Source organism: Neomonachus schauinslandi, chromosome 6 (assembly GCF_002201575.2).
Source record: "Neomonachus schauinslandi chromosome 6, ASM220157v2, whole genome shotgun sequence".
Classification (NCBI taxonomy): Eukaryota; Metazoa; Chordata; class Mammalia; order Carnivora; family Phocidae; genus Neomonachus; species Neomonachus schauinslandi.
Window position 1 is genome coordinate 4,655,098 of NC_058408.1, and position 22,593 is coordinate 4,677,690.

At 55.4% G+C, this 22,593-nt stretch overlaps 2 protein-coding genes across 8 annotated transcripts in view; one reads left to right on the forward strand and one right to left on the reverse strand.

Annotated features, from left to right (window-relative positions):
- Positions 1–1,082: 1,082 nt before the first annotated feature.
- On the forward strand, positions 1,083–10,320 carry PEA15 (proliferation and apoptosis adaptor protein 15). Its single transcript, XM_021681911.2, has 4 exons — positions 1,083–1,208; positions 6,777–6,950; positions 8,004–8,159; positions 8,305–10,320. Exons 2-4 carry the CDS (start codon positions 6,779–6,781, stop codon positions 8,367–8,369), a joined length of 393 nt encoding a protein of 130 aa, XP_021537586.1. The 5' UTR covers positions 1,083–1,208; positions 6,777–6,778; the 3' UTR covers positions 8,370–10,320.
- A 336-nt stretch (positions 10,321–10,656) lies between these two features.
- The window catches only part of DCAF8 (DDB1 and CUL4 associated factor 8), a 40,307-nt gene continuing 28,370 nt past the window's right edge, over positions 10,657–22,593 (reverse strand). For all 7 annotated transcript variants that reach the window (XM_021682063.1, XM_021682064.1, XM_021682066.1 and 4 more), the window contains 7 exons: positions 20,232–20,304; positions 19,700–19,757; positions 19,077–19,184; positions 17,560–17,690; positions 13,847–13,966; positions 13,286–13,402; positions 10,657–12,577 (listed from right to left, as the gene is read on the reverse strand). In XM_021682063.1, the coding sequence (XP_021537738.1) occupies positions 12,461–12,577; positions 13,286–13,402; positions 13,847–13,966; positions 17,560–17,690; positions 19,077–19,184; positions 19,700–19,757; positions 20,232–20,304 (724 nt within the window). In that variant the 3' untranslated portion in view covers positions 10,657–12,460. The remainder of the gene's footprint in view (positions 12,578–13,285; positions 13,403–13,846; positions 13,967–17,559; positions 17,691–19,076; positions 19,185–19,699; positions 19,758–20,231; positions 20,305–22,593) is intronic.

Here is a 22,593-nt window from a genome sequence, read left to right on the forward strand (position 1 = left end):
TGCAGATGGGCCTGTGACCTGGCTTTTGGTCCCACGACACAGAGCAAACGAGACAGACACACGGCAGAGGATGAGGTGGTTTTGCTCCCAGAGGGGGTCACAGGAGAGGTTGCTGAAGAGAAGGGGAAGCGGCAGGAGTCTGAGCCTCTTTGGGCGCAGTGTAGACCAAGAAAGGAGGGGCTCACCTGAGGCTTCGTGACGGGGTGTCTGCCCGGCCAGCACTGAGGGGAGGCCAGGGCCTTCCTGGCGTGCCACCGGATGCAGCTCGGACCTCTTCCCAGGGCCCGACTCTGCCACAGGGGAGGCAAGGGCCCTCAGGCGGGAGCCGGGGTGCAGACAGACGCTTCCCCACTTCTTCCTTCCCTCTTTCAGTCTGGCTGAGAATCTGGGGGAGGAAAGTCCCTGGGGTGGAGAGGAAGTGAGAGCTGCCATGCCAGGCCTGGGCAGAGAGGCAGAGCGAGGAGACAGCTAAGTGTGGCTTTGCAAGACGTCTATATTTGCATGCTGAGCTCACTTCTGCTCTCTTCCTCCCCAGAAAATAAAATTACATCATGGTGGGGGGAAGGCAGGAGGGCGGTATATTTGGGAAAGGTGAGAGGAACCCAACAGGCCATCACCCCGAGGCCGAGGAGAGAGAGGAGAGCGGATCTGGGCTCCAGGTCAAGGCAAGGAGGCCCCACGTGGCTTCCCGCCGGCATCCCTACGTCCACCCCGCCCTCCAGTGTGGATGAGTCCGAGCGGTCCTCCGGCCCTTCGCTACCGGTCCCCTGACCCAGAAGGGGAGGAAAGAGGTTTTTCCCAACACAAGTCAGCCAGCTAAGAGGATCAGAGGCCCAAGGCCCTCCAAAGGCCTAAACCCTCACTCCCCTGTGCTCCCCAGGGTCCCAGCTTTGGTGGTCACCGAAAGGTGGCCAGGACAGGAGCGGGGTCCCGCAGCCCGGGGGTGGCGGGGGGAGACTCCGGCAGCGGCCCTCGGCAGCCCACCCGCGAGCCTTCCAGAACCCCCGCCCCCCACCCCGCCCCGCCCCCGGCGCTGACGTCACCGGCCGGCCGGGCGGGGCGCGCGCGGGGTTCGGGCTCGGGCTCGGCGGGCGGAAGCGGCGGCGGCGGCGGCGGCAGGAGCGGCGGGAGCCGAGGAGGAGGCTCCGGACGCTGCCCCAGGAACCGGGACGCCGGAGAGCCGCACCCTGAGCGCTCAGCCCGAGGAGGTGAGAGGCGGGCCGGGGGGTGGGGGGCGGGCAGGCTCGGGGCCGGGCCGCGTCGGGGCGGCGAGCCGGGGCCGGAGGGGGCGTCCGCTGACCGGGGTGCGTGTGGCCCGGCCCGGGGTCTCGGCGGGAGCCCGCTTCCCGCGCGGCCGGCTCGGCCAGGCTCCCCTCCCCTCCCCCGCCCCGCCGCGGCCCGCGGGCCAGGGCGGGGATCGGCGGGCGCGGGCCGGGGGCCGGGGCGGGGGGTGGCCAGGAGCTGGGCGTGGAGAGAGGGAGCCGACGTAAAAGCCCCGATTAATTGCATACACTCCATGTCGGAACTGACAGGGACACACACACCTACAAGAGACACGCCAGCACACACGGTGACACACACCCATGTGACTCTTACACACATCGCTTCGCATACAGCAAATCACAACCGTCCCCGCACTACACATCCCCCTCCCCCCACTGCCTCCATGTGCCTCCTGGAGGCACATCTGTCCGCAGGACAGCTGAGTGGCGGCCCTGTCCCCGCCGCCACCCTGACTGTCTGGGCAGATTCTCCCAGCCCCGGACTTCTGGCTGCCCGTCTCTCCAACAGGAGAGCTGGGAGGAAATCCTGCTCTCACTCCAGGACGGGGACACAGGACCCGGAGTGACGGAGCCTGCCCGCTGCTCTGAAGCTGGCGGAGTGGGGAGGTCAGGGCTGCTGGGGGCCTCTCTCGCTGGGTCCACTGAGAGCCTCGGGTGCTGGGAGTGGCTGGTTTCTGCGGCCCAGAGTGGCCAAGGGACGGAGGAGGGGGTGGTAGAAAAGGAGAGGGAGAAAAAGAATGAGTATGAGTCAGCCAAGGATGGAGCCCAAGTCGGAGAGAGAGAGAATGAGGGGAATGTGTGCGAGGGACAGCGACAGAGTCGGGAACGGGAGGAAGCGACACGGAGATGGTCAGAGGAGTGGGAAGAGGTCTGGGGGCTGGGCTGCACTGGCTCAGAGAGCGGCCGGCGGGGGTGAAAGCACGATGGGGTGAGACCGTGGGGAGTTCGGGAAACATGCTGAATCCGTGGGTTTTGTTTCTCGATGAGTCTGGCCCCCGGGCTGTCAGAGCGATTAGCTTTAATTGCTCTTCCCTTTGTGGCTAAGCACTCCATTGGGGAAATTGCCAGAGATGCCCCGGTTGCCTACTTCCTCACTTTCCTGACACCTGTGCCCGTCCTGTGTGCACGTAGCGTCATGCATGAAGAGGGCCACGGAGTCCCGTCCTGCCAGGCCATACCTTCACACAGACCCTCACGCCCACCAACCAACTCAGGCCCCTCCCCACCAAAGTGATGATCCCTTTACAGCAGGGAAGCTCACTCCTTCCTAATCGCTCAGTGGCCCTCGGTGTTCACATGGGGACACTGAATCACAGGCCCCAGAAGCCGTTGGCATTCAGGGCTGCCACCAAGTGAGATAGGATGAAAGCCCACCGACGGAAAAGGAGGAAGAGAGAGACTGGAGGGAGGGGGTGGATGAGGGGGAGAGATGGGAAGGAAACAAACAGGAGGAGGAGAGGCCCCACCAGCTGAGTGGTGAGCCCACTCGCCAGCAGGCAGCCCTCCCTCTCTGCCCTGCCTGACCCAGTGCCAGGATCTCCCGACGCCCCCACCTTGGGTCCATCTTTCTCCTCTTAGACTAAGCGCTGAAGGCTCAGCACCGTCTCTGTGCCCAGGGCCAACCCATCCTTCTTCTTGGACTGAGCTGAACATTTTGAGGCCCAGGTATCCTGCCTCCCCTCATTACCAGGCTGGCTGAGTCTTAGAGCCTCCTTCCTTTGTTAGAGAATAAAGACACTCCCTGCCCCCCACCCAAAGCTGAATGGAAGCTAAGAGAAGAAGTCAGCTGAGTGTGATATTAAGGGAATAATTAGGGACAAACTAGAGGACTGCTTGAACTTGGGGCCCAGGTAGAATTTAAAATGGGCACCCTGTGTTCTCCCCACCCACTCCTCTGCCTCTCCTTGATCACCGTCCCACCCCAGAACCCAGGCAGCATGACCCCTCCTGCCCGTGCTGGGGCTTCCAGGTGCGCGCACCTGCCGTGGGCTGGGCCTCCCCTCAGCCGCAAGCAGAGGGGAGGGGTGCGTGGAGGGGCAGTGGCTCCTAATCCTCAGGGGAGAGGGGATGGTCAGGATGCACAGCAGGTCTGTGGTGCTCCCTCCTCCTGCACAGGTGGTTGTCCCGTTCGGGCTAGGCCTCTCGGAGGGCCCTGGGGTCTGCTCCTTCCTCCCCCAGTGCCCATGGACCACCCGTCTTGCTCCCAGCTCCTACCCCCAAAGACCAGCCTGTGAGATCCTGACCTGCCCCTCTTCCCCAGCATCCTCAGCTGGTTCCACCTTTGTCAGGGCCCCACCTGGGGCCAGCTAGGAAGGAAGGAAGGAAGGAAGGTGTGAGGAAGCAGTGAGCAGAGCACAGAATGATCCGGGAGGGAAGGGGACTGACTTCCTGGCAGCCTCAGCTCCGGTCCCGGTTCCTGCCCTGGTATCCTGTCCCAAGAATGGCCTCCGCCCAGGCTGCCTGGTGTGTTCCCTGGGCAGCCTCGCACCGCTCCAGAGATCAGGAAGACTTTTCTGGGCTATGAGGGGAGGAGACTTCTTCATGGGCCAGAAGGAATTCTGAATCTCCGGGAGGAAAGGGACAGGGAGGGTGAAGGAGCCAAGCTCCACCACAACCACACCACCCCAGGGACGATGATTGATCGGTGAGACTCAAGAGCCGCCGCATAAGGAGATTCCACTTCCTTGTACCCCAAAATGCCCCAAGGAACTGGCCTTGCCCTGCAGCCACACCCAGGCCTGGGGAGCAGGATCCCTCCAGGGAGGGAGCAGCCAGGCTGCCTTGCCCCCGCTTCCTCAGGGGGCCCTACTCCACCGCTTCTGTCCCTTCTTACTCGCTCCCCATACCCCTCCCATCCAGTGGTGTCATTGTCCTGACCGGTGGGGGGGTGGCACCCAGAACTGAGGTTGCCATGGTAACCGCAGAGTCCCGGGCCCTCCCCCCAGGATCTCCTTTGCAGCCTCCTTCCCTTTCCCAGCCCCAGCCCTCCCTCGTTCTGCAGGGTCTCCTCACCCTTCCCCTTTTCTCTGGATGTGAGCCTGTGATTACAGACCTTCCACATGCTTTCACTGCTTCACACACACACACACACACACACACACACACACACACACGGAGCACGTACTCGCACCACCACACGTCCAGTGCTGGCACGTACACATCCATGCCCAGAACATGCACACGCCCGCACAGATGCTCACCACTGCCTCTTCCCCATACCTGTGCCCACACCCAGGACGCAGCATCCACGCGCACAGCGCTGGCGACATTCCCACCCCCCGGTCCTCTTGGGGGCCTCCTTGCGTGGGCCTCATGCTCTCAGAAAGCTCCTACGCACCGCCCCCCAGCCTTTGTGGGTGGCTCACTCACACAGATTAATCCCCCCCACCCCCCCAAGTCTGTGTTTTAGATTCAGAGCCCTAAACCTTAACTCCTTCCAGGAGATACACACACACATACTTTCCTTCCCCAGGATCTAGTTACAATCTCTTCTTCCACGTGAAAACAGGACAGGATGACTCCTAATGCTGTCCCATTTTCCAGCTGAGGGCTTGGTCCCAGGTCTCCTCCCAGGGGCAGGGTCTTCTTGGGGGCAGCCTGCTACCCCTTCCTTTTAAGCTCTCCCCACCCCCCCATTAATTCCTCCTGCCTGGACCCCCTCCCCATCACACCCCTTTCCTGTCCCGGGATTATCAGTGGGGTGGGGGCTGGGCTCTAGAGCCTGCTGCCGTGACCTAGATTTCAAGGCATTGACGGTTCCTGGTGCTGACAGTCCGAGAGCATTGTTCCTGGCCGAGGCTGGCAGGGCCACCGCTGGGCCCTTCTGTCTGCTTGCACCTGGGTGTGCAAGTGAGCGTGCCTGGGAGTGCCTGCTTCTTGTGGGGGTCCTGCTGGCCCTGCTGCCTGGCCCATTGTGTGTGTCACGGTGCCTGCCACCAAGGGAGGCTTGTTTGTTCTGGCCCAAATAGGGGGCTGGAATGGGGACTTCTGGGTCCATGCCTCCCTTACGATGCCATGCCTCTCTGCCTCAGTTTCTCTGCATCTAGACCAGATGCCCCCTGCTCTCTGCTGCATTCCCAGCCCACTGTTGGGGTGATTTGTGGGCAGTCTCAGCCAAGTACAAGGTCATCTAGCCCCTTGCCCCGGCCCTTGGTCTAGCCACACAGCTTACGATATAATGTACTTTTTAAAATGCTTTACTTTTCTAATTATAAAAAAATATTTCTTCATTGTGCGGGGGGGAGCCCCTTTTAAACTTACTACTAGAGCTTTACATTTTATCTCATCCAGAAAGTTCATCCTAAGGTTTGACCTTCCTTCTTCCTTAGACACACTTTCTACCTGGTGAGTGCAAGGAGGGCCTTGAATGTTCTCTCCCTTCCCACCCGAAGACCTCCACGAGAGAGGGACGGGCTGGAGGCCCGTGAGGCCCAGCCTCACCCAGCCCCCTGTGGAGGCCGTCCCGAAGGTAGTGCCAGCCAGACGGTGACGGTGACGCAAGCAGGAGCGGCAGCCCCTCTCCTGCCCCCCTCCCAGAGCTGCATCTAAACCCCTTCCCCTGCCACCCAGCCAGCCTGGGAACTGGGCAGGGGGCCAGAGCCGGCCGCTTGGTATTCTTGGGCGCGGGGGCTGTGGGCGCAGCACAAAGGCTAGGAGAGGGGGCTGCGTGGAGGCCCAGCGTCAATCAAGGGAGAAACCAGGCTCCGCAGAGGTGGGGGGGGGGGGGGCTCACTGCTTCCCCTCCCCGCCCACCGGAGCCCTAAGGACTGAATACAGGGGGGCACGGAGGGGCCAGGGGACCATTAGACCAAGCACCCAGGCATTTTTCCAAAATGAGTCATTAGTGAGGTGGTGGGGAGTTGGGAGTGAGGGTCCCCTTTGCTTCTGGGTTCGAATGGAAGCTAGAACACACGAGCTCCAACCTTCCAACCCCCTCCGGCCCCTTCTGAGCCGCTCACTGTCATAGCCAGGCAGCCTCTGCCTGATGCTTGTTTTGGAGTCTTTTTCTTTCTTTCTTTCTTTCTTTCTTTCTTTTCTTTCTTTCTCTTTCTTTCTTTCTTTCTTTCTTTTCTGACAGGGGGAGGGGCTGCAGGTGGGTGGGGCGATTCTGGGGGGCCTTGGAGGCAGCGGGTGAGAGAGTCTGGAGCAGGTTGCTATGGTAACCGCCTCCTCAGTCAGGGGAGCTGTTGCCAGGGTTACTGTTGGGGAGGGGGGTGAGGAGAAAAAGATGGGGGTAAGGAGGTGTGACTTGTCACTCTAGGCTGTAGCCTGGCCCCTAGCTTCTGCGTTTCTTCCTTTCTCCTCCCACCGCCCTGAGGCCTTCCTTTCCCCCCCTCCAGCCCGGCCCTCGCCAGCCTCCCTGCTGGCCTCCGCCCTGCCTCACCGCCCCCCCCACTCCCGCCCGGCAGAGTGGAGGTGCTGGTGGGAGGTGCCAGTGAGTAAACCCTACCGGCACCTCCAGCTCAGCAGCCTCTTTGTTCCTCCCAACCCCAGTCATGGCCGAGTACGGGACCCTCCTCCAGGACCTGACCAACAACATCACCCTTGAAGATCTGGAGCAGCTCAAGTCGGCCTGCAAGGAGGACATCCCCAGTGAGAAGAGCGAGGAGATCACTACTGGCAGTGCCTGGTTCAGCTTCCTGGAGAGCCACAACAAGCTGGACAAAGGTGGGGGGCGGGCGGGTCCCCAGCCTCTCGGGCCCAGTCCGTTCAGCAAAGGGAAGCACACTGAGAGCAGCGGTCCTCACAGCCAACACGGTGCCCGGGCACCACTGTGTTACTGTGAGACGCGAGAGCATCGGTCTGTCACAGGACACTAAAATACGAGTTAAAAGTGATCGAAGTAAAACCACACGTTCTAACATTCTCCCATCCACGGCCAGAGACCGCTGCGCTGGGACAGGCTTGGGGCGGGGAGTTGGTCTATTAAGATGGCCCTGAAAGGCAAGTGGATTTCAAAGGCAGGGTCCAAAGGAGGGCACACTTGGCAAAGGACCAGAGTCACACAGGCAGGAGCGTCCAGTGTGTCCGGCAGAGCAAGGGAGCCCGCTTAGCTTGCCTGGGGGCCGAGTAAGTTTAGAAGTGGCTGGAAAGGTACGTTAAGGCTGTGCCATGGAGGGTCTTGAGGGCTGGGGTGTGAGCAGACGGGGTGAGCCGCCAGAGGGCCCTGGGGGTGAGCAGGGAGGGAGGCTGAGGTGGACACGGTCCCATTAGGAGGCACCTGCAGTAGTCCGAGGGGAGGAGCCGCGGAGGAAGGACTGAGGGCGTCCACGGTCTCCTAGAACTGGCCCAGCTGCGGAGCGCGTCCTTCTGGCCACACGCGTGCTTTGTCTAGAGACTGCACCCCTCCAGTCCCGCACGTGCTAGCAGGAAATTCTGACGCTGACTTGGAGAAAGAGTGGAAGGGACACAGGGTGGGTGTAGGGTATCAGGAAGGCCAATTCATTTTTCTGTTCTCCCCTGCCCACAACATGGGACCTTCTATTTAGCCTGAATCCCTCCTCCTCACTCCCGAAGTTGGGAACTTCACTGACCAACCACCTGCTCTTCCTGGGAACAGCCCTCTGTATTGTTGGTGTCTTAGCTTTCCGGTCCTGCTCAGGAGCTCCTTCTCTTCCTGTGCTGCCCCTTCCGATAACCAGGTTCCAGAAGCCCGGTCTGGTAGGGCAGGGGAAGCCGGCCTCTACAGCCTGGCTGACCCTGTTTCCTGCCTTCCTCCAGACAACCTCTCCTACATTGAGCACATCTTTGAGATCTCCCGCCGCCCTGACCTACTCACCATGGTGGTGGACTACAGAACCCGTGTTCTGAAGATCTCGGAGGAGGATGAGCTGGACACCAAGCTAACCCGTATCCCCAGTGCCAAGAAGTACAAAGGTAGGAGCCCGTGTCTCTAACACGCACCTCTGCCCCCTCCCGTGGGTGATCCTTGGAGTGCGTGGGTTTGGGGCAAATGGAAGCGGACGTGGTGGGCCTGTCTCCCATGCCTTCCGTCCCTGGCACCTCCCTTTTTGCCCCCCAGACATTATCCGGCAGCCCTCTGAGGAAGAGATCATCAAATTGGCTCCGCCACCGAAGAAAGCCTGAGCGAGGGGGAGGAGAGGAGGAAGGTTGGACCTTCAGTGGACCACTCCCTTCCCCCAGCCTCCAGGGGAGGGGCAAGGGCAACCCCCCCAGTCTACCCACTTACTAACCTGGTCCTAACCCCCTTACTGTGCGCGTGTGTGTGCGTGTGCGCACGCTCTGGCTGTCTGTCTATATGTCTAGCTCATCTAGTTCCTCCTCCTTGTGAGGGGATGGGGGTCAGGCTGGGGGGGGGGGGCTTCGTTTCCCCACTTTAGGGGGAGGTGGGGGCTATTTCTATGCAAATAGAAATGGGCACATTCCTCCTACTGCCCTTTCCTCTATGGCTAAAGTGTGGGAGCAGAAAGGACCTGTATTTTCCTACACTGAGGAGCCAAGCTAGAGGGAAAGCATGGGGCGAGGTGGGTGCATCTAGTGAAAAGCAGTGGGAGGGAAGGTGGTCACCCAACCCCCACCTGGAAGGGGCAAAGAAAAGCCAGAGTTCCACGTCTGTACCCCGTGCTGGATCGGCGGAGGGATCCTTTCTAGATGTTCCTCGGGTTGGAGGGCCTGGGCCCCAGCAGGTCCCTTTTTGCTCCCCTCCCATGGGCCTAGGATGGGTATGAGCCAGGGATCTAATGAGAGAGGACCACAGGATCCTTCCCTGGTCCCAAAGTACAAACTTCATGAGCACCCAGCTAGATACTAGAGTCCCCTCACCCCCAAGAGCCCATGCTGGGAGCAGGCCCCACTGCACCAGACATGGGGATGTAGACAGAGTGGGGTCCTCTTTGCCACTCCCTTTATTCCTATTCAGACTGTTGCACACACGGACTCCAAACCTAGGGAGGCTGAGGAGTGAGCTCCTTAGGTCTTAGCTCCAACCCTGCCCCACCCACAGGGTCCCAGCGTGGTTACTACAGGTGACCTTCCCTCTCTGGGGTCTAGAGCACCCCGAGCAGGAAAGAAAGGAAGAAGCTAATTAGAGCCTTTTCCTTTGCACTGACTGCCCCCCCCCACCCAGTTCAGTCCAGGAGGGGACTTTGCTAGCCCGTCTCCCTTGATATCCTGGCGTGTTGGGCTCGTGAATGCCTCCTAGCCACATCGCTAGACCCCAGCCTCCTTCCTGTGCCCAGATGCTCTCCCCACCCTGACCGTGCTAACTGTGTGTACATATAGATCTACATATATGTATATTAAACCCGCACTGCCATGTCTGCCCTTTCCTGTGGTGTCTAGCATTAACTTATTGTCTAGGCCAGGGTGGGGGTGGGAGGGGAACGCCACGGCCAAGGGAGTGCCAGTCAAGTTGCTACACAGTCAAAATGAAAATTAAACTTTAAATTCACACGCCATCTCAAGAGACTAGAGAAAGTTGAAGTTCAGAGCTTGTACGATGTGGGAGCAAAACGTAAGTGGGAGGAGAGGACTGGCTGTTGGAAGAGGGAAGAAGCCAGACTGGCCGGAGAGCAGCTTGTCCTCCCCGCCCGGCCCGGCCCCGCCGGCCCCTCTGGCCACTGCTGCGGACACCTGCCTTAACACGTCCACCTGGAGTACTCCACAGTTCTGCCTTAAAGGACCTCCCCCCGTTCACCCAGCCCTGTCTGGCTTCTCCCTCAAGGACAGAGAGATACTTGTCGAATTGGGAGAGGGGGAACTGAGCATGAACTGTCCTTCCAGTCAGGATTTATGTGATGTGAGAGAGTGTGTGAGAGAGAAAGGGAAGAAATAGGAGCCTTCTCTGAAGAGAGAGGGTGAGTTGGGAGGAGGGAGACAGGGTCATTCTCAGCAGAGTCTAGTAGTATCTCTGTAAGGCAAAATCATCTAAAAAGACTAACCGCCCTCCCACCCCCGTACGGCTGTGAGATTGTCCCTATCGTAATGCTCCTCTGTCTGCAGTGTGCACGGCCTTGTTCTAACCCTGGAATAAAGGTGACTGACTGTAATGTATCTGATTCTAGAATTTCTGTGAAGGATTTGGGAGCCTTTGACTGGGAAGGGAGGGTGAATACCCCCACATCCCTCACTGCAGCCCGGAACGGAGGCCAGGGAAACGTTTAGCCCTCGTGGTGCCCTTCCCTCCCCGGTCCCCTAAGTGGCCCTGAGCTATGGGGCTGCCCTACGCACACGAGTCTCCAGCTGGAGCCTGCGCCTGCACACACAGCTATCCCAGACCAGACCGCCCCAAACTGCAGTTAAGGACAGGGCCAGGCACCTACGCTGGCACGAACAGAACTGGCCCATGAGGAACAAACGGGCCACACACAACAGCAGTCAGAAAGAAAAAAAAAAAAAAAAAGCTTTACTGAGAGAAAATGCACAACAAATTCCAGAGTGCACGGGTTTCAGGCCACTCCGTCACCCCACCAGCCGTGGGAACGCAGACCACTCAGTCACCACACGTCCCCTACCTCAGGCGGGACGTGCAGCAGCTCACATCTGGTCTGACAGTTGCTAAGAAAAAGGCCAGCAGGAAGGAGTGTCTGGGAATTCCATCCTTTCTCTGTTCCCTTCCTTCCTGGCCTGTTCTAGTAGAATCAGACTGCCCCAGGGTGCAGAATTCCTGGTTGGGGGCGCAAAGAAATAGCAGCACAAGCAATAGGGCAAGAATTCAACTAGGCCTTTCATATCCGTGACCAGTGATGGTAGATGGGTGTCCAAGCCCCAGCCATCTTTATCCTTAAACGATGTGTCCCTCAATCACAAGGTATCAAGAGGCGGACAAGCTGTAATGGCCAAGCCAGGAGGGCTTTCTCTACTACACTCTTGCACTAAGAATGGAGCGGCTGGGGTGAGGTGGGTGGCTTAAAGAATCAAGCAGCTAATGCTAAGAGTGAACGTGTCCTCTGTCACATACAGTATGAGGAGAGAGAGTCTGCAGTGGCAGAACCCTTCCTGAAGTCCGAGTTCAGTCAAGTTTTAAAGATGGGCCAGCCTCTGGTTAGGAGAGCCATCCTGGGAACCCCCACAAGACAGAAGGAGAGGTAGGAGATCTGAGGCAAAGAACTGAAAGGAATCTTCCTGTTTTCCCAACCCCGAAACCGCGGCAGGAGGCAGGGAAGGGCAGAACTGAGGATCCTTCTGTTCTTGAGCCTCCAAAAACTGAAGGAGTTTGCCCCGATCTCCAATGGCCACACACACAGGGTGGGCTGAACCCAGTGTGACCACAACATTATTACTTCCGCGCTCTCCTTTCAGTCCCTTTATTGTAGTCATAGAGAATATATAGGTATTTAAAACTGACAATAATTTTATCGTGATACATCCAAGTTTGACTTGCTTTTTAATATATTTATAGATATAAAATTAGGCCTCTAACAGTGACAGGGCAAGGAGATTGCTGCCACCAAACAACTTTTTTTAAAAGTAACAGAAGAGGTAACACATCCTTCCTATTCTTCCTCCACTTCTGCCCCTCCTCCCACCCCCCCAGCCTCCCTCACCAGACCTAGTTAGGGGTGATGGGATTAAGAGAAGAACGTGAAGGACACATCATCAAGTGTGAAACACTGTGGGAAGTACAAAGGATGAATGGGTGGGAAAGAAAGTCAAGAGTGTGGCATGGTTAGGGGCTCTAAGGACTTCCCAGAAAAAAACAAGATCCTGGGTTGGGGTTGTTCAGGGGGAAAAAAAAAACCAATGCAACTGTCACAGACTTTTAAAAAATAAAGAAGAAAAAGGCCAAAAACCTAAACCAAAGAGAGAGTGGCACTTCTACCACCCCCACTCTGGCCCATTGGTACTGAACAGCCAGTTATCCCCACCCCCCCACCCAAGAAACAAGGGAGATTAAAGAAAAGGAAACCCCATTCCCTACCCCAAACCAGTTAACAAAATAGGCTCCCCCCTCCCAAAAAACAAGGCTTTGGGGAGAGGCCATTTCTGCTGAGCCCTGTGCACCTCTCCATGGAGCTCATCCCGGGGCTTGGCTCCCATTCTTAGCTACTCCGCAGGTTCACTCCCCCTCTGGTCTGTCTCCTGGGATGTCTTTCTTTTTTATCTAAAGCAAAAGTCCAAAGTGCGTGTCTGCTGAATGTAAGGGCCTGGGACAGGAAAGGGCTGTCCAGGCAGGATCGGGTTGGCAGCCCCAGCCCGCCCCTCCTGGGTATGAGGCCTCAGGACGGCATGCACTGCACCCGGTCGGGGCCCTCCTCCTCGTCCGATGTGTCTGAGGAGCTGGGAGACTCATCGGAGTCTGCGTCTGTGGCCCCAACCCCAGGTTCTCGCCAGCGCTGTAGAATGGGAAAGGCTTGTTAGTAATTTCCCTGGAACGAGGACAAGCCTGTTAGGTCTTAACTCTAATTCAGATGCTCTAGGCCAGGGTCAGCAGAATTTTTCTTAAAGGGCCAGATAATAACTATTTCAGAGTCATGGGCCATAACCCTGTTGCGACTATTCAACTCTGCTGCTGCAGAATGAAAGCAGCCACAGAAAACATAAATGAATGGGTATGGTTGTATTCCAATAAAACTTTATTTGCAAAAAGCAGGCAGCATGCCAACTGCCAGAGTTTGCTAACCCCTGCCCTAGGCCTCTTCTGGCACAAGGAAAAAAAGGTCACCCTATTCTCATCCAAGTCCTGACCGGGCCCGACCCTGCTTAGCTTCCGAGACCAGACGAGATGCGCTGCCATCACGCTGCTAGGGCCATAGGCAGGTCACCCTATTCTCAACTCCTTCCCCACCCTCATGCTCTGCCTTCACTTATGAAGACAGCACTCTTGTGCGTGGCGATGGGGAACAGAAAGCAGACACCGCCCATTTTGCCCGATGGTTCTTCTAAGGCTACATCAGGGCTCTGAAGGGGATGGAAGAGAATGGATCGGACACCCCACCAAAACCACCTGATCTCTTTCTAAAGTAGCGAGGAAGCGTGCACTGGAATGTTTCACCCTCGAGAGCGTCACTGCCCTTGGGAGCTCACCTCCTACGTCAGCTTACCCGGTGGTGGCGTCTCTGTCTCAGGTGATGCATGAGGAACCAGAGCATGTGACTATCGAACAGGTCGGTGTGGTGCAAGCTATCTTCATCCCGCTCCCGTTTGTTCTTCTTTATCACCTGGAACCAAACAGGGTTGTAGGGTTGGGGGTTGGGGGTGGGTAATGAACAGGAACCCTGGACCTGATCAGAAAAGACTGGCTTTCTATCCCAGTGAAAACTTCTTTTAGGAACTGTTAACCTGAAGGGGAGCTAGATTACATCAAGAAAGTATGAGCCAGGTTTATCCACTGAGAAGCCTGGGAAGCTCTAAAATAGAATGATTCTTCCTCAAGACACCGCACCCCCACTCCACAGTGAACTAGAGGCACTCCGCAGCTGCCCCTGAACCCCTGCGTTGGGACTACTCCCCGAGCAGCAGTCCCAGCAATGGCGTGGGGGGGGGGGGGGGGAGGCGGGGGCGGTGTTAGAGCAGTGCCTTTAAAGAACTGGGCAGGCGGCTATTCCTTCCCGTGACAACGAAGACTCAAAATGTAACGTGGACATCTGCAGTCAGCTACTCACGTCCTTCAGCCCTGTCAGCTCGGTGGAAGTTTCAGCTGTGGGTGCCCAGATCTTGACATCATGGTCGAGGCCACTGGTTGCCAGTACAGGCAGGTGAGGGTGGGGCTCGAGACAGTTTACCTGGTCAGGAAGAAAGGAAAGCACAAGCTCAGGGGTGTATGGGAATAGGGCTTAAAAAACCACTACTCACCTTGAGCCAAACACAGTCCTCAATCAGAGCTGAGGCAGCTGCTGGAAGGCAGGCCCAACCATCATGAGCGTAGGCCAAGGGCCCTGGGGGTGGAAGAAACACTGGACACAGACTGGGTATAAGACCAGGCCCATCTCTCATTTCCTAAGTATAGGTAGGGGTGGCCTCACCCTAGACACAGCCCTAGGGGTGGGCGGGTGACTGGCCAAGCTTACTGCTGGCTTCACAAAAAGGCAGTGAGGTCCGGATGACCTCATCCACTCCGGATTCCACAGCTCCAACTTGCCCAAGGCTGGGGGAAAACAAAACAAAACAAAACAAAACAAAACAAAACAAAAACCTCTCCGTGGCTTTCACCAAATGGCAAATAAATTTTTAAAAATGAAGAAAGCAACAGCTGCCGCAGAACCCCCAGAAAAGAGTCCAGGGACAATTACATTCCCTTGGCGCTGTGGACTCAAACTGGAGGGAGGCACAGGCTGGGAAGAGGCGGAGCTGGGGAGTGAGCAGGTAGTGGAGGCTCAGGTATGCTTGTGAACCCTGCGCGCCCCAGGGTACAGCACCCTGCTGTCTGCCCCGAAAGCCCAACAGGCTCAGCTAAAGGGTGGCACAGTGTAGGGCGATAGCTTCCGCAGGCACCCACGGTGTCCGTATCAGCCACCTCTGGGTATAGTCACTGAGCAGGAGAAAGGTTCTCCCGCAGACAGGCAGGCCTTCTGGCTTAGGCAGCTTCCTTCTGTCTGGAGGCACCCATGCCCCCTGCTGTCTGACTTGGAAACATCAGCCTTCCAAATGGTAGGGCAGGGCAGGGGCAGGGCAGGGGCAGGGCAGGCAGCTCCCATGCTAATAAAGCATTTTCGGGCTTTCAGTCAGATGAGGAATAGATAGGAAAAGCACCCGGAAGGAAGAGGGTGTGGTCCTAGCCGCTCCTCACCCGCCCCCCCATCCCATCCCATCCCGCCTTGCAGCTGCCCTGTAGGCCAAAAAAACAACCGCTGGCAAAAAGCCTCTTTTATCTTTTACTTCTCTCTGGACCAGGCTCTTCTGCCTGGCCTGCACGCGCAGAGGGAGCAGCTGAGGGGAAACTGGGGGCAGCATGGAAAATAAAACTGACCCACAGACTTCCAATCTTCTTTGTTCTTCCATTTTATAAGTAAATAAAAATGCTCCAGAAAAGACTGAAGCTAAAGCCTGAGCCTAAGAATAAAGCAGAAACCCCATTTCTCTTCTCCTTTTCTCACTCCCCATGTCAGCTCATCGCAAAGTTTACACTGGGGCTCTCTTAGGCAGTGTGGAAGTTTCCGGCATCTGCAGCAGGAGTAGGCACTAGACAGGGACTCCACTGCCTGAGAATATGATCAAAAGATACGTGACAACTTACACATACAAACCTGAACTCATTCATCCACCTCCTGGTAAGCCTTCGCTAACCCCTCTATTCTGACCTAGCTCTCCTTGAGCATGTCAGTAAAATCAGAAAGCACAGAGAAGAAATTCCTTGGGACTTAAGACTAAGGGCAAAGCCAAGGGAAAGAGGAGTTAAGAGTCAGTAGCACACAGTACCTGGGTTGGAGCCCGCCGGGGGAGCCGACAGAGAGCTTCTGGGCCAGGTCTGAACGCCAGGACTTACCCTGTCAGTAACAAGCGTGAGCAGAGCCAAGAGCTCCAGCCTTAAGAGGACTGGCCTGGGGGACACAGGGATAGGAAGGGGCAGCGAAGTGCTCTGGGAGACTAAGGACTGTCCTCTGATGTCATCCCCCACCCCTGTCCCTGAATGGGAACAAAGAAAGGACTAGAGTCTGAGCCAAAACCAGAGTCGAGAGACCTAGGCAAGGCAGATGAGAATTTCTAAGATGCCTTCTGGTTCTAATATATTCTACTTTATGATGAGCTGCTCTGAATCTGCTCTTGCGGCTGGTGCCTGGATGACCCACTGCAGGGAAGTTAGGACCAAACAACAGAGGGGTCAAGTGGGGACACACAGATCATCAAGCTCACACAGGGGCAAGCACAAGCCGGGAACCTTGTTTCAGGGTACAGTCTCTCTATCTCTTGTTCTAGTTTCTCACTCTTGTGACCACTCAATCCAGGCTTGGAGCCCACCCATCGCAAGCAGGTGCCCTCCCCACCTGAGCACCTAGATGCATCACCAGACTCTGATTCTGGCTGAGGTGAAAGCAAACTGGCCTGCAGAGTGGTCTGGGAGAATGGACAAGTGCTGGCCTGGGGGAGGGCATTCAGCCCTGCGTCTCTCTGGAACAGAACGCAAGACAGTTTATGATCTAGAAAGGATTCACTGGCCCCTTCTGACTTCCTTTTGACTATACGCCTACTGCAGAATTCTCATGGAGACTCCAGTGTTTTAGTTTGTTCCCTGCAGATGACAGAAGAGGACCTACGGGAGAGTAGGACACGAAGCAGGCTACAGGGAGATACACCTTCAGGCTCGGGACCCCTCTCGTTCAGGCCGCAGAAGCCTCGGATCTGTACTGGCCCCAAGTCCCAAAAATTTAGACAAAACCAGAAAACAGTCTGAAGTAACTTCACACTAGGACAAGAAACACACAAGGAAAGGGAGCCTGATTGCAGGGAACCATTTTAAATTCCACCAGCACTCTCAGGATGAGCCTCATGAAGAGATGGCTGGACTCTCTGCACCCCCCAAAGCTTAGAAGGAATGGAACTGAAGAGAAACCAAGCTGTCTCAGCCACTCCCTAGGGGCCCTTCACCAGACTGCCTAAGGAAATCGGTACAAGGCAGTCTCCCACACTGCCTCTTTCAGATCTTCTGCAGTCCAAAAAACTTACAGTAGGAAGCCACTCAACTCCCTTCCTAACTCTGGGTCTCAAAAAAGAAAAAAATACATGGTTAGCTAGATGCACTGTAGAAGCTGACCACGCTTCACTCCCCAACTCAGGATCCTCAGGCTTCTTTTTGGCCCTGCCTCTGTGCAGGCGGTCTAGAATTCAAAGGACAGGTGGTCTGTGATAGGATCACAGCCTGCATAGCAGGCTGCTCAGTCATTATTTTAAAAAAATAAATAAAAATTTTAAAAAATTAAAATATTTTGCCACGTTTGCTCTGTCCCTATTAGCTCCTTCTAGCTTGTATCCGCTGACCCAGGATCTCTACAAGATCACTACTTGGCTACCCTACGGGATGAGGCACAAGGCACGGAGCGGAGGCCCCTCTGGCACACTGCAGGATGGAGCGCCCTCAACTCCAATGCTTTTCTTTTAGAAAAGGTGCCTGCCTAGAGATCCCTCATTCAGGCCAGAGGTTTTTCCCAAGATCCCTTTCTCTCCTCACTAAACCATGCCTTAGAGAGGGAGAAGACAGAAAAAGGAAGCCAGGATTCCACCCAAACCTCAGCAGCCCCAGACTCTACCGCCGTTACTGTCCTGGCTAGACCCCAGAGATGCGGCACCATGCTGCCCTGGTGCGAGAACTGTGTGGCCCTGCTCGCACCTACCTTACCGGCGAGAGAGCAGCGAGCCAGCCAGCTGAACGCAGCGTACTCACCACGCCTCCCTTGTCCCCCTCCATGAACTGAACGATCTGGCAGGATGCCTTCTCCCAGAGGAAGATGTGCCCGCAGTCACTGCCGCTCACCACAAACTCACTCTTGGGGCCATAGAAATTGACGCCTTTTACTGAAATGATAAATGAGGGAAGAGACCACATGAGAGTTGGCATCAGGCCTGTATATATTTACCTCATAGGGACTTTAGTTATTCACAAACTCTAAGTCAGCTAAGAGCCAAAGAATGCCTTTCATTTCCACAAAACAAATCAAGGGACTGTGTGTATATAACAGACAGACCAAGAATCATGTCAGTCCCAGAGACTGTTTCTAGGCCCCCAAAGAGCTCCACGGGGCCGAGGGGCTGTAGTCCCTCAGCAGCAGCCTCAGTCTCACTGGTCTCCGCCCTATAGAGCACCGAGAACTGTGGAGCACTTCTGGCCTCAGGGATGCCTTACTAGTCCCAGCCTGAACCACCCCAGCCCTGCCCACTCCTAGGCAGCCCTCTCCTACGCCCGAGGATCACCCTAGGTGTACTCCCTTAGTACCACCTTGTCTGCTTCCTGGGCCATCCGTCAGCTGGCCTGAGAATGAGGGAGGTCTAGGCCACAACTGCCTGTCAGAAGCATCTGAACCGTGCTTGCTACCAAGACTGAATGACACGGCTCCGCTCCCTGGAATTACTAAGAGAAGCTGGGTGTCCCAGAGACTCTGTGCAGTTCCATGGCCGTCATGGGACTGCACTCAGTTTCTGTCCGCCTGTGGACTAAGTTCCAAGCACCGGTTCTCCTGCTCACCTCACCAGCTCAGAAGAGAAAGGACAAGTCACTGCTCTCTCCAAGTCAAAATTATGACAGATACCTGTTAGGAGCGGTGTCGACAACAAAGAGCAGTGGCCACCCCAACTTTTCTGTACATTAGAGTCACACAGGGAGCTTTTAAAAGACCTCTATCAAGCTGTACCCCATCCCAATTAAATCAGAATGTCTGGGGGTAGAAGCCAGGCTTTAAAGATCGGCAGGTGACTCCGCGGTGCAGCCAAGCGCAGGAACCACACCCAGAACACACACGGCCAGTCTTCGCCGCAGACTGGGCAGGAGGCGCTCACACCACGCCTCCTCCTCTGCCTCATTCAAAACCTCCTCTGCCCTAGAGCTAGCAGCTCACTTCCCGCCCCCCCGCCCCGATTTCAGGCAATTCAGTACCCCAGACTGAGGAGGGCTTTCCCAGATTCCCTAACAAGCCCGCTAAGCCTGAAGTTACCCGAAATCTTAAGAAAAACACAGTCACTCAAGTCTCCTTATGCCCAAATGAGGTCACATCGCTGCGGTGAGAGAGGCTCCAGGTGCCCTGCGCTCGAGCACAGCAGGCCTGTGAAAGCTCCAGCCCAAGGAGGAACATACTCTCACTGCTCCGACAGGCTGCCCTGTCCTTTAGGTCGTTCTGATCTGTACAGCCTGAATGAAATGCTGCCGTTCCCCAGGCCAACAGACAGCAACGAGAAAGACTGGCTCACCTGTGGCATTATTCCTGTGGCCCTTATATCGCTTCACATACTGGGCCCCATCGCTGTGAGAGGAGTTGAAGAGGTAAATGTCTTCGTCATTGTAGCTGGCCAGGAGCTCTGCCAAGAACAAGCACACAGCAGTGAAGGCAAAGGCTGAAAAAGAGCCGGGACCAGGAGCTGGGGGCTGGGGTGCAGCTTCTTGCCAGTGGTGCCCCCTCCGAATACCCAGGTAGAGCACCCATCTCACTCAGCTGGAGCTGCAGGCAGATCGGGCGTCCAGGGTAGACTAAGAACACACTGCCAACCCAGGGGTAGCAGAATGCTCAGGAAGATCACACCCATTAACTCAAGAGCGAGCCAGACGCATAAGCACCTGCTCAGGCACGGAGCCTGGGCTTCAGGGCAGGCCCTGCCAAATCTCATCGGCAGCATTCTGCAAGTGGCGCCTGGCATCTCCAAGGGTCCTCTGCTGCGTCCTCCCGCTCTGTGCTCACCGTCAGCAGCTACTCCCCAGCCGCTCCGCTTGGAGCTGGAGCACAGCGGTGAGCACTGGAGGCGCGTGCCTCGCGGGCTCAGCAGCTCCCCAGACGGAGGGGGCGTGCCAGCCTAGCAGCTGGGCCCTGCGCACGTACCTGTGCCGTCGTGGCTGTACACGAGACAGGTGATGTTTGCTTTGGACTCACTGTTCACCTGCAATAAGGAGCAGATACCGACTGATGCCCCACCCCCCCACCTGTTACACCACCTTCAGGAAACAGGTTCTCCTTCACACTCCCCACTATCTTCTCCCAGAGGGTGAGAGAGAGACAGAGACAGAGACAGGAATACAACCAGTGCGATGTGGCCAGCTCAGGGGAGAGGGCTTTCTGCTGGTGCTTTTCCGCGTACTAGCCACGTGACACACACTCTCATCTCCTTGGGCCTCACCATCACGGGGCAAGGCAATGATCTTTACCTCTCTACACTCTGTCAATAAGAAAACCTAGGCTAACGGAGGTGAAGTGACTGCCCAAGAGCACAAAGCTGGTAAGTGGTGGAGCCGGGATTCAAATCCAGGGAACTGACTCGAAAGTCCAAGCTCCTCCCACCAGGCCAACACTTTTGGGGGCAGCCTTGGAGTTGAGTCAGGAAAGCTGGGAACCACTGGCCCCTCATGAATCTTACCAGGTGATGAGGACAGAATTTCTTGAGCACTCCATTGTTCTCGTTCTCATCAATTTTCCTCTGGTCGTAAATCCTATAATGGAAGAAACAATAGAATGTTAAAACTTACAAACGGGGCGTCTGGGTGGCTCAGTGGTTAAACATCTGCCTCCAGCTCAGGTCATGATCCCGGGGTCCTGGGACTGGGTCCCACATCAGGCTCCCTGTTCAGCGGGGAGCCTGCTTGTCCCTCTCCCACTCTTCCTACTTGTGTTCTCTCTCTGTCAAATAAATAAATAAAATCTTAAAACAAACCAAAACAACAACTTACAAAGTGACCCCTTGAACTGCAAAGTAGTGGCAAGAACAGCAGTCAGCTGGATGTCAGGACAGATAAAGGACATCATCACCCCACTAAGATTCTGGCTCCCGCTCTTCCCTGAAGGCCCTCCTTCTCCCAGCCCTTTCTGAATCCTGACTCTTATCCAGACACTCCCCAGTTCAAGCAGTAATCCTAAATCACATTAACCTGAAAGGCCTTCTCTCTCCTCTCAGTTTTGAATCGCTTACTACTTATTTCTACTGAAAACTCCCCAGCAGCCTTTATTGCTACAGAGGCCCCGCTCCTAGAAGTCCGTGGGTCTTCAAGCCTCTCTTGGCCTCTGACTTGGCCTGGTCTCCCTCTCGCTCCTCACAGTGACGATTACAAACCCCCCCAGGATCTCCTCAAGACTTCTCTCCTGCCTTTATTCCCATCCAACCAGTGTCCCCTTTCCTCATCTCTGCGATCCAAACTCTGACCATTCCTTCCGACACCTAGGACAGATGTCATCAGCCGGGTATCCTGCCAGGTGCTGGACACACAGGAGCAACAAGCCACCGCCTGTGTGCTTCCTCCCCATAGCTGCTCTTTCCACTCCTCCGAGGACCTCTTTCCGTGAGTCCTCAACCTCTTCCTCGTGCCTATCTGCCCATTTCCTAAACCCTCCTCTGCCGACTTCCCACTACTGCTCTTTCTGTCCTTCCCTCTCGTAGTCAAATTACTGAAAAGAGCAATCTGCATTTAGTGTTTTCACTTCATATCCTGTTCCCTTCTCAATCCATTCCAATCTAGCTTTGGCCCTCAACCCACCAGTGAGACTTCCCTGGCTCAAGTCACCAGTGGCCTGACAGCCTCCACCCACAGTCTACTCTTCAGGCCTCTCTCTCTCCTCTTGACATCGTTCACTACGCCTTCCCTAAAACCGCTGCCTTCCTTGATGGTCAACCACCCCTTCATGGTGTTCATGAGCTTGTCTGTCTTTAGCTCTTAAATGCTGATATTCCCCGGAGGTTTGGTCTGAAGTTCTCCTCTGACTGTACGTAGGCAAACTATGGCCTACAGGGAGGTTTTGCCTAGATTATTTGTAGTATCCTTCTAACTGACTTCCTTGCTCATGCTGTCCCCAGAATTATTCTAAAATGCAACATTTTATGTAAATTCCCTGCTTAAAATCTCTTCAGTGATTCTGTATTTTCTACTAAATAAAGTCCAAACTCCTTAGTAGGACTCTCCATCTCTTCTCAAAGATCCTATATGTGATACAAGAACAAACAAAACAAAAAAGCAAGGCTTCCTTGAACACACCGTGTCACAGCTGGGGTTTCTACCTCTACACACACCGGCCCCTCTACCTGAAATGAAATACTCATTTCCCATTTTGAGTATTTCCTCTGTGAGAAAGAACAGAATGGGAGAAATGGTTTCTCCCATGTTTAAGGAGTCTGATTGGAGTTCAAATACTAACTCTGCTACTTAGTAGTCTGCTACTGAGTAGCTGAGTAATCCTGGGTGTTTTCTTAATATTTTCAATCCTTAATATACGCCTTTCTCCAAAACACTCCTTAAAGGCAAAGTCTGTCTAGTCAAGTGTGTGTCTAGCACATAGGAGATGCTCAGTAAACGCTGGATGAATAGATGAATGAATCAATACATGTTTGTATTCTCCACAACTTCTTGCTTAATATCCTGCATTAAGAGAATTATCTGGAAATCTTTACTAAATGAACCCCCAAAAACGAAAAGACAAACAGGAGACTGCTGTACTGCCAATTACTCCTCCTCAGCAAACACAGCATCTGATAATCTGATGTTTTTCCTCTAAACAAAATCTAAATCAACAGCTCTTAAATGTCACTAAGCCATCATAAACTTTGTAAGTCAGCAAGTTAGTAAAACATATTTAAGTATTCGATATTTTTGGTGTATGGACCATTCAGTGTTCGTCAGTATCTAAGGCTCTCTGCCCTTCCTCTTTATGAGCAAATCCTTAACTTCTTTCCCCTTTCTTCCATAATTATTTAAGAAGAACCTACTATATTCTAGATAGGACGCTAGACCAGG